Source organism: Trachemys scripta, chromosome 3 (genome assembly GCF_013100865.1).
Source record: "Trachemys scripta elegans isolate TJP31775 chromosome 3, CAS_Tse_1.0, whole genome shotgun sequence".
Lineage (NCBI taxonomy): Eukaryota > Metazoa > Chordata > Testudines > Emydidae > Trachemys > Trachemys scripta.
In genome coordinates, this window is record NC_048300.1 from 106,199,005 (window position 1) to 106,210,942 (window position 11,938).

The following is an 11,938-nucleotide window of genomic DNA, read 5'->3' on the forward strand; positions in this document are numbered from 1 at the left end:
TATCTTGTGAGCAAGTGTAAGGGAGTTGTAAAAGGCTGGGAAATAGTTATTAAATTGTACACATGTGGTAGGTATTCCTTCTGGGGAGTTGGCTAAATGTGTGTGTATCCTGAAACCTACAATGAATGAAGTTCCTGAGTGTATCCTGAATCCTACAATGTCATGGGCCAGTCAGTATGTGCTGTGTGCATATTGAGGCATTGCCCAAAGAGAGAGAGGGAAGGCAACCTTTTTATTTTTTATTTTTATCCTTTAGTAGTGTTAGATGTAATCATGTGGCTAAGACTGAATGGTTAGTAAAAGGAAGTGAAGGAGGTGAAGAACTCGTAGACACAATATATATTGATTTTAGTAAGGCTTTTGACACAGTCTCATAAGCAATGCAATTTACATGAAATTACTATAAGGTGGGTGCACAACTGGTTGAAAAACCATGCTCAAAGAAAAAACAACAAGGAGTCCTTGTGACTAGTCTCTAAGGTGCCACAAGGACTCCTCATTGTTTTTGGTGATACAGACTAACACGGCTACCACTCTGAAAACGTACTCAAAGAGTAGTTATCAATGGGTCTCTGTCAAACTGGGAGGGTGTGTCTAGTGAGGTTCTGCAGGGGTCAGTCTTGGGTCTGGGACTATTCAATATTTTCTTTAATGAATTGGATAATGGAGTGGAGAGCATGCTCGTAAAATCTGCAGATGACACCAAGTTGGGTGAGTTTGCAAGAATGTTGGAGGGTAGAATTAGAATTCAAAATGATCTTGACAAATTGGTCTGAATTCAACAAGATGAAATTCAGTCAAGACAAGTGCAAAGTACCTCACTTAGGAAGGAAAAATCAAATGCACAACTACAAAACGGGGGAATAGCTGGGTGCATGGTAGTACTTCTGAGAAGGATCGGGGGGAGGGACTATAGTGGATCACAAATTGAATATGAGTCAACAATGTGATGCAGTTTCCCAAAAAGCTAATATCGTTCTGGAATGTATTAATAGGAGTATTGTATGTAAGACACAGGAGGTAATTTTCCCACTATATTCAGCACTGCTGAGGCTTCAGCTGGAATATTGTGTCCAATTCTGGGAAAGAGTCCAATGGAGAGCGCAAAATGATAAAAGGGTTAGAAACCCTAATCTATGAGGCAAGATTGTGTGGGCAACCTTAACTGAGTTTCATGGTTTTCAAAAGTTTTGAGTTTTGCTGAACTCAACATTCTGCAGGGGGATGACATACCAGCAAGCAACCTTAACTCTGTGCTAATGTAGTTTTCTGCCATTGAGTATAAATTGAGTATTAGTCACATTCAAAATTAAATAAAAAGAATGATAGCATAAAAGGTTAATAATCAATTTGCCTTTGTGAGAAGAGTATTGTATGTACCTTTGCTTATGAATGTTAATAACTTAGTGGGGAATTTTTCTTTTATTCAGGACATGGCCTTTCATTATCAAGAGTCCAAAGCAATATAAAAATCTCTCTTTCATGGATGCGATGAACAAATTTAAATGGTCCAGATCAGCAGGTCTCTCCTACAATGAGCTTGTTCTTAGACTGCCAGTGAATGTGAGATGCTCAAAGACTGATAATGCAGAATGGTCGGTAAGTCTAATCCTGCATTAGCTGTCCAAGTGCTATTGAAGACATAACAATACTATGAATACAATGGGGTCCTCTCTGAAGAAAACGGGAGTTACTGTGCTTGAATTGATGGGGAATAAGTAGTTGGTTATATGCCTTTCCCTCCACTTCTCATGGTTGTTGAAAAACAGTTGAAAAGGTTTGGAAAAGTTGGAATATATTATCACTATTTTCCTTCCTTGAGCACTGACAGGATATTAAACGACTGAAAAATCAGTACCCTAGCCAGTCCGTGGAATTAGTAATGGAATAAGGAGCCTTTCATCACCTCTGGGCCATAGGTCATGGAGTCTACATCTCTCACCCTAGGAGTTGGTCTCCTAGCTCAGTGATGAGGTGTGTTAGTAGGCCAGGAAAGGGAAATTCACATTGTTTGCCATATTTTCTCTGTGTCCGGTTGCAGGATTTCAGTCTCCAAGGATATTCCTTTCTGATTCTCCCTGAGCACTAAATTCACTTTGAAATGTAAAGTAAATAGTAATCCTCCACTGAGCTCTAAATGTCTATTGACATTTTAACAGTCCCTCTGGGAAAAATGAATGGCATGGCTATTGAACTTGCATTGACAAAGCACCATTACAACGCCAATGTAGTATCAGTGGAGGAGACACTGAAAAAATAAATGTGCATTGACACTCTATTGCATATTTGACTCCATTATAAACAGATTCATGCATCAATTCTCCTCTGTATGTGACCTCTGCTGAGCATGAGAGGGGAGTGCATCATGGACCCAGTTATGTGCTTGATTCTCTGCTTACCCAGCATGGGCATGAGCTAGAGAAACCTAGACACAGTTCTATGTCATTGGTGATATGATCTGTAAGCACAGAGCTGTCAGTGGTGGTCTGGCAAAGCAGCACTCTCGTCCCAACCCTGAATAGCTCCCTCCATCTCCCACACCAGTAAGAGTGGGGACTACTGGCACAGGAGATTTATGCCACTGGGGGAGTTTCCATCCTCCAGGGGAATTCTCTACTCACTAAAATCCAACCCCCTTATACCTCTTGAGAGTTTCAAAAGGACAGGAGTATAATGCAGAATCTGGCCATCAATGTCCCTAGAATTCTTAGAGTTGTCATATTCATACATTATAAGAGAATCTAACATTGACCAGATTGGCATGTCTTTGGGATGGACCTGAAATAATTCATGGTTCACCATCAGTACAGGTCTAATTATGCATAGTATGATACTCACCTTCATTGAAGTTGTATAGTGTATGAGAGATTTTTATGAGATGTCTGTAAAATAGTTGTGATTTCATTCTAATGCTTGCTATACTACTGAAATTCTATGAAAAGTAATTACAGACACTACATGCAAAATGCTCACTGATCATGGTTAAATAGCTTGGCTGCTTTAATCTACTTAAAACAATAGTGAACACAAAATGCACAGCCAACATAATTTCATTATTTATTTTTTTCGGGGTTCTAGCTAAGAGGCTGGAAATCATATATGGAAATTATATCAGATATGGGGAGGATTTTCTATTTTCTCTGCTCTTCACTTATTAGACAGCACTGTTCCTTTATATTCCAGAATACAGTAGCAATATTTGCAGCATTACAGACCCAAGGCGGTATGATCTCAGTAGGAGCTGAGGGTGATTGGCTCTATGTTTTTATCATTAGTTTCTTTTTCCACCAGGTTACGTCCATTAAAGCTAAGAGCAGGATTTATTTTCTTTCTTTCTTTCTTTCTTTCTTTCTTTCTTTCTTTCTTTCTTTCTTTCTTTCTTTCCCATAACCAGTATTGCAGTTAGCCATCCTTCAACAAGATTAAGATAAGAGCTCCATACTGGGTCAGACCAATGGTCCATCTATCCCAGTATCTTGTCTCTGACAGTAACCCATACCTGAACTTCATGGGGACTGTACAGAACAGGGCAGCTGGAGTGATCCATCCCTTTCTTCCTCTCATGGTTTCTGGTAGTCAGAGGTTTATGGTCTCCCCAAGCATGGAGCTGCAGCCATACCCATCTTGGTTAATAGCCATTTAACATCTCTAGTTCTTTTTTTGAATCCAGTTATACTTTTGGCCATCTCAACATTGCATGGCAGGGAGTTACACAGGTTAATTGTGAAGTGTGTGAAAAAATACTTCCTCTTGTTTATATTAAACATGCTGCATATTAATTTCATTGGGTAACCTCCTGGTTTTTGTATTGTGGGAAAAGGTAAATAACACTTCTCTATTCACTTTTTCCACACCATTCATGATTTTATATCACATCCCCCCTTAGTCATCTATTTTCTAAGATTAAGAGCCCTAATCTTTTTAGTCTCTCCTCATATGGAGCCGTTCCATACTCTTGATCATAGAATCATGAAGTGTAAGACTGGAAGGGACCTCAATTTGTCATCTAATCAAGTCCCCTGAATTCAAGGCAGGGCTACGTAATAACTAGGCCATTCCTGACTGGAGTTTTTCTAACCTGTTCTTAAAAACCTCCACAACCTACATAGGCAATTTGTTCCACTGCTTAACTACCCTGACAGTTAGGAAGTTAAATAAAGTTTTTCCTAATGTCCAAACCTAAACCTCCCGTTCTGCAATTTAACCCATTGCTTCTTATCCTATCCTCAGAGGTTAAGGAAAATAGTTTTCCACCTCCTCCTTATAACAACCTTTAAAGTACTTGAAAACTATTATGTCCCCACCTCTACCCTTCTCTTCTCCAGACTAAACAAACCCAGTTTTTTCAATTTTCCTTCATAGGTCATGTTTTCTAGACCTTTAATCATTTTTGTTGCTCTCCTCTGGACTTTCTCCAATTTGTTCACTTCTTTCCTAACTATATTCTTTTTGAGATGGAGTGACCAGAACTGGACACAGTATTCAAGGTGTTGGTGTATTATGGATTTATATAGTTGCATTATGATATTTTCTGTCTTATTTTCTACCCCCTGCCTGATAGTTCCTAACATTCTGTTAGCTTTTTGACCACTGCTGCTCATTGAGCTGAAGTTGTCAGAGAACTGCCCATGATGACTCCCAGATCTCTTTCTTGAGTGGTAACAGCTAATTTAGAACCCATCGTTATATATGTATAGTTGGGATTGTGTTTGCCAACATGCATTACTTTGCACTTATCAGTGTTGAATTTCATCGGCTTTTTATTTCTTACTCACCCAGTTTTGTGAGATCCCCTGTAACTCTTCGCAGTCCTCTCTGGGTTTAATTATCTTGAATAATTTTGTATCATCTACAAACTTTGTCACTTCATTGTTTGTTCCCTTTTCCAGATCATTAAAGAATACATTGAACAGCACAGGTCCTAGTACAGATCCTTGAGGGAGCCCGCTGTTTACCTCGCTCCATTGTGAAAACTGACCATTGGTTCCTACCCATTGTTTCCTATCTTTCATCCAGATACTGATCCATGAGAGGATCCCTGTTATTCCATGACTACTTAGTTTGATCAAGAGCCTTTGGCAAGGGACCTTGTCAAAGACTTTCTGAAAATCCAAGTACACTGTATCAACTGGATCACCCATAGCCACGTGCTCGTTGACTCCCTCAAAGAATTCTAATAGATGGGTGAAACATGATTTCCCTTTACAAAAGCAGTGTTGACTCTTTCCCACAAATCATGTTATCTGTGTGCCTGATCATTCTGTTCTTTACTATAGTTTCTACCAATTTTCCCAGTACTGAAGTTAGGCTTATTGCCAGGATTGTGTATAGAGCCCTTTATAAAAAAAATGGTGTTACATTAACAACCTTCCAGTCACCTGGTACAGAGGCTCATTTCAGTGATAGGTTACGTACTACAGTTAGTAGTTCTGCAATTTCATATTTGAGTTCCTTCAGAACTCTTAGGTGAATGCCATCTTCTCCTGGTGACTTCTTATGGTTTAATTTATGAATTTGTTCTAAAACTTCTTCAATTGACTCATCAATATGGGACAGTACTTCAGATTTCTCACCCAAACAGGGTAGCTCTGATGTGGATATCTCCCCCTCATCCTCTGCAGTGAAGACTGATGAAAAGAGTTCATTTAGCTTCCTTGCAAAGACCTTGTCTTCCTTTAACGCCCTGGTCATCCAGAGGCCTTACTGCTTATTTGGTAGGCTTCACACTTCTGATATACTTACAAACATTCTTACGGTTAGTTTTTGCATCTTTAGCAAGTTGCTTCTCAAATTCTTTCTTGGCCTGCCTTATTTTACTTTTATTTTTCACTTGCCAGAGTTTGCACACCTATCCTATTATCCTTATTTAGAAGGATTTGAGTCCTAAATTTTAAATGATGCCTTTTTTTTCCCCTCTAACAATCTCCATTACTCTACTGTTTAGCAATGATGGCATTTGTTTGGTCCTCTTATTGTCTTCTCTGATTGTCTTCTCTGATACATTTAGTGCAGGGGTTCCCAAACTTGGTTCGCGGCTTGTTCAGGGTAAGCTCCTGGTGGGCCGTGACATGCTTTGTTTACCTGAGCGTCCACAGGTACAGCCACTCGCAGCTCCCAGTGGCTGCGGTTTGCTGTTCCTGGGTAATGGGTGCTGCTGGAAGCTCTGTGGCTCTGTGGATGAGGGGAAAGCAGTGGACGTGTTATTCCTTGACTTTGGCAAAGCTTTTGATACGGTCTCCCACAGTATTCTTGCCAGCAAGTTAAAGAAGCATTGGCTGGATGAATGGATTATAACGTGGATAGAAAGCTGGCTAGATCATCGGGCTCAACGGGTAGTGATCAATGGCTTCATATCTAGTTAGCAGCTGGTATCAAGCAGAGTGCCCCAAGGGTTGGTCCTGGGACTGGTTTTGTTCAATATCTTCATTAATGTGGATGGCGTGGATTGCACCCTCACCAAGTTTGCAGATGACACTAAACTGGGAGGAGTGGTAGATGTGCTGGAGGGTAGGGATAGGATACAGAGGGACCTAGACAAATTAGAGGATTGGGCCAAAAGAAATCTTATGAGGTTCAACAAGGACAAGTGCAGAGTCCTGCACTTAGGATGGAAGAATCCCATGCATTGCTACAGACTAAGGACAGAGTGGCTAGGCAGCAGTTCTGCAGAAAAGAACCTACGGGTTACAGTGGACGAGAAGCTGGATATGAGTCAACAGTGCACCCTTGTTGCCAAAAAGGCTAACAGCATTTTGTGCTGTATAAGTAAGAGAATTGACAGCAGATCGAGGGACGTGATCATTCCCCTCTATTTGACATTGGTGAGGCCTCATCTGGAGTACCGTGTCCAGTTTTGGGCCCCACACTACAAGAAGGATATGGAAAAATTGGAAAGAGTCCAGTGGAGGGCAACAAAAATGATTAGGGAGCTGGAGCACATGCCTTATGAGGAGAGGCTGAGGGAACTGGGATTATTTAGTCTGCAGAAGGGAAAAATGAGGGGGTATTTGATAGCTGCTTTCAACTACCCGAAAGGCCGTTCCAAAGAGGATGGATCTAGACTGTTCTCAGTGGTAGCAGATGACAGAACAAGGAGTAATGGTCTCAAGTTGCAGTGGGGCAGGTTTAGGTTGGAAATTAGGAAAAACTTTTTCACTAGGAGGGTGGTAAAGCACTGGAATGGGTTATCTAGGGAGGTGGTGGAATCTCCTTCCTTAGAGGTTTTTAAGGTCAGGCTTGACAAAGCCCTGGCTGGGATGATTTAGTTGGGGATTGGTCCTGCTTTGAGCAGGAGGTTGGACTTGATGACCTCCTGAGGTCCCTTCTAACCCTGATATTCTATGATTCTATGTGACTGTTTATTTTCAGTACTGTAAGGGGAGAGCAACTTCAAAAAAGGCCCATCAAGCTACAAGCCCATCTGTTGCATTTTCAAAGGCTAAAAAAATGTGTGTCCTAAGCTACTGGATTCTCATTTTTCATGGAACTCCTTTATTTATCTCAAACATATTCATGTTTCTTTTTAATTCAAGTTGTTGCTCATCTTAATGGGGAGTCCACAGCAGGAAACACACACCCAAACAGTGTACACCAGTCCCCTCTTATGTCAAAGCGGGCAGACAGGGGGTTGTGGGAGCTGCATCACAATGACATTGAGGTCACAAGGAGGACTCTCTGAAGGTTATATTCCATCATCATTATTGTGTGCGATAGTCCCTTCCATTTCACTCTTTGAGGGGATGTGCAGAAGAAAATGCAAGTGAGGACAACATGAAAGCAGCTGCTCCTGAAGAAATCATGTGCTAGATCCACAAGGGGACTTAGGCACCTAAAGCCCAGTTTTAAGCACCACTGCCAATCTACAAAGCCCCCACTCAGCTGCCACCTAACTCATTTTGTGCCTAATTTTTTTGCTGTGGAAGTTCCCAAGATACCTAAGTTTCTGCCTCTGGGCACGTGCACAGCTGCCTCACTCAAGGTACCCGGATGCCTATCTTCCACCTGAGCCCCAATGTGATCCATGAATCAGTAAAAGATCAACATCCTTCTGCCTATAGGGCCCAATCCAGTAGGCATGCTCAGAGGCTATCTAGCGCTATACAAAACAAGTCAGGGGCGGAGAAGGGGTAGTGGTAAAGGAGGCCCCTCCCTCATCACCTTTAGCCCAGTGATTAGGGTGGTCACCTAGGATGTGGGAGATGCCCAGTTCAAGTGTCCCCTCTGCCCGATGAGAAGAAGGGATTTAAACTGGGATCTACCACCTCTCAGGTGAGTGCTTTAACCATTGGGCTATATATAGAGAGACTCATTCTTTCTCTGGCCCAATTAATATGTAATTAAAGTGGAACAACTTCAACAGGAGAGATCGAGAAAGACCTACATCAGAATATCCCCACCCCCCAGCCCTTCTGTGTGGAATTGCCCTTAATGGACTGACTGCAAAGGAGCTATGCTGACTTATACCAGCTGAGAATCTGATCCAGAATATATTGATGTGCTGATTGAGTTTGACAACTACAGATGCACTACCATAGTATAAATGTTAAATAATGTTTCTGATGGAAACATTGGACTACTTAGGTAGTTTCTATTTTATTATCTTATATGATAGAAAATCTGATCATTTTCAATATTTTTTTAATTGTAGATCCAAGGCATGACAGCTATACCTCCGGAAATTGAGAGACCATACAAGACAGAGCCAGTAATATGTATCTCATCTTCCTATTTACATTGCAGTCTATTCCTTAATCTGTTATTCATTGCATGTGTCACAGTCAGTACCCTCGGGAACAGTTGGCCCTTTGTATAATAAATTAATTGTTTTCATGTATGTTCTGTATGTCATGCAACTCCAGATATGTTTGCACTGTTGCTATTGTAGATTTATTTTTTTACATATTAATAAAGTAAATTTACTAGTCCAAAATAAAATGTTTAAGTCTTCTGAAAACTCTGTTTATTTTGTTTTTTTAATGTACAGTACGTGTAAAGAACAGTAGGTACATTGCCACGTTACATTATCAAAATTGTTTCCCCTACAGTTTTGTTACAGCTTATCCTGGCTTTTCACACAGTGTTTCTAGAAACAGATCTGTATCCAAATAAAATTAATAAACTAAAATTTAAGTAGTTCACCTTAATCAACATGGAGTGTGCTGTATTATTTTGTCTTGGTTCTTGAGACATGTAAGTGATGAAGACTACTGATATAGGGCTTGATCCTGCAAACACTTATGTACCTGAGTAACTATACACACGTTGGGATGGCTCTCCCCCTGCTGCAGTAGAATTCTCAAGAGAGGGCTTTTGGGGAAGGAATTTCGGCAGGAAATCCCTTGCAGATTCTCTCTATCATAGTCCCTTTGAGGGGAGACAGGGTGCAGGGTTTGTCCTCCATGGAAAATGGTGCAGGGCAGAACCCTAGGGATCATTGTAGAGGCCAGAACTATCCATGCAGAGACACTTTGTCTTTGCATGGGCTCTGGCCCCAGGAACCCTCCTTCCCAGCTTCTGGGCCGGGGAGTGTAGTTTCTCCCCTGAGGTGTAGCACAAGCCTCCTCTCTGAGCTTGCTAATCAGAGTGGCTTTTCCCTGCCAGCATGGATTGGGTCCTGAGTTCTTCATTGCAATGCCTGGTGCCTCCACCCAAGGTGTCTCTTCTCTGTGCCTGGGACACAAGGGGTGCTGTTTCAGGGAAACAACTAAGGGATATCTGCACTAAACTTGTATCCTAACGGATTAGGAGCTTCTGGAATGAATCACAAAGACCCAATATATCATTTTAAAGTAAGATTCCACAGACCACTGGTTTAATCTTGCAACTCTCAGAACACAGCATGCCACTTCTCCTTTGTAGCTAACTGCCCTCTCCAGTCAATACCAAAACCTGGGCTGGAGTAACGTGACCCGGCTGCTATACTCGGTACTCTAAGAGACTGGCAAAGATCACGGAATGGATTTTCCACAAACACTATGGATTCTACGATGGCACAACTGTAGCACTATTGCTATGTTCCCATAGAGCCATAGTATACAGACAGAAGGTGTTTTTCCATTATAAGAATTAGTCCTTCTCCCCAAGCAGGAGTAACTAGGTTGATAGAAGAATTCTTCCTTTGATCTAGATACGTCTACAATAGGGGCTACTTCGGCTTAACTATGTCTTGGGGTGTGAATTTTTCACACTCCTGAATGGCATACTTAGGTCAATCTAAATTTTAAGTGTAGACCAGGGTTTATACTGTACTGTTAACAAGGAGTATGACACAGTACACAAGAAACAAAATAGTCATACAAATCCCAGCAAATAAAATGCCACACCCAAAATAACAGTGTAACAAAAGAGGGCCTTGATTGGTGACAGGAAACAGAGGCTCTAGGGAGGGAACGTGTTATGGTTAAACATTAATAATACAACAAATTCCCCACCTCCCAACATTCACAGATGTACCATAGCCCCCAGCTCTCCCCTGGCACCTTCCCAGGCAGATGGAATGTATAGGATGAGTCCAGAGATGAGTGTAGCAACGCTGCAAATGGCCAGTTTAGAGAACAAAAGGAGCCCTCTGCCAGTATTTTCACTCTTGAATGGGCAGGGTTCTCTCTCTGGTCTGGAGTCCTGTGGAGGTCCCAGCTGGCTCTAGGTAGCTGGCACCAGATTGGTTCACTGCCTCTCTGGCCACTGATCTCCACAGGGCTGGAACTGCCTGACCCGTGCACTAGATCCCACAGCAGTTCACACCCTTTGTGGGGACTGGGAGCTAAGCAGAGACTCCCTGAGCTGTTCTGCTTCTTGCTCTGCTCCAAAGTCAAAAGCCAAAACTGTTACTAAAAAGCCTTGGTCCTTTGTCTATGAACCAGGCTGCCCCCTCCCATTGTGGGGGTTGAGCAGTCCTGGCTCCTCGTTGGCCCAGAAAACTGTCTGTATAAATCATCCCATGTTCAAAAGCCTTTCTATTGCCTTATGCAGGAGCTTTCTGTCTACTCTGTCCCTGCCCTGGATTCTAAGCCTGCTGGAAAATGGTGTCCAGAGGCTCTGGAGCCATTTTTGTTGTGGTCCATAGGCTAGGGCCCCTAGGATATGTCTACATAGCAATAAAACACCTGTGACTGGCCTATGTCAGCTGACTTGGGCTTGGGATGTGAGGCTATAAAACCGCAGTGTAGATGTTCTGGCTTGGGCTGAAGCCTGGGCTCTGGGACCTCACAAGGGGGGAGGGTCCCTAAGCCCGGGATCCAGCCTGAGCCCGGATCCCTACACTGCAATTTTATAGTCCTGCAGCCAAAGCCCTGCAATTCCAAGTCAGCTGATGTGGGCCAGATCCACCTGTTCTACTACAGTGTAGACACACCCTTTGAGGCTCAGTCCAGCATTCCAGGAGCTGATAAACTCCAAAAGAGGTTAGAGTAGCTTCTCTTTTTCTGCATTAAAATGAGAGCAGATACTGAAAAGGATGATGTCCTGTCTCTTGTGAAAAGATAACATCTCTTTTGGGAGAAAACTAGGACCAGACCTAAGCACCATCTTTTCTGCAAGGAAGATAATACAATGAGGAGGAATGCATTGCAGGGCTGCTAAGTCTCCCGTGTAAAGAGCCAAAATGATGGCCAGTGTGAACACCACTTCCAAATGAAGAGACGCACTGAAGAATGGGTTAGAAGATGAACCAAAGCCAGATTTAGGGTTTAGGATGTGTATAGGGACCGACCTGTCGGGTGTAATGTACAAGGCAGCCTCATTTAAAATAAGACATTCTAGGGAGAGTTCCAAAGGAAACTTCTCTAATGCTACTTCTCAAGGATACAACCTGCACTCAGAAGGAGAAAAGAATCCTCATCAAATGCCCGAGGAATTTCTAATGCTGGAACCGGGAAACTGCTATACAAGAAGTCCATAAATGCCCTGCCCTTTCCATGCAGTCACATAAATCACGAAA

General features: G+C 42.2%; 1 protein-coding gene across 1 annotated transcript in view; it reads left to right on the forward strand.

Moving 5' to 3' along the window:
* MOXD1 (monooxygenase DBH like 1) overlaps positions 1-9,143 on the forward strand; it is a 93,094-nt gene extending 83,951 nt beyond the window's left edge. The window contains exons 11-12 of the mRNA XM_034765640.1: positions 1,431-1,599; positions 8,648-9,143. Coding sequence (XP_034621531.1) covers positions 1,431-1,599; positions 8,648-8,812 — 334 coding nt within the window. The 3' untranslated portion in view covers positions 8,813-9,143. The remainder of the gene's footprint in view (positions 1-1,430; positions 1,600-8,647) is intronic.
* Positions 9,144-11,938: the final 2,795 nt, after the last annotated feature.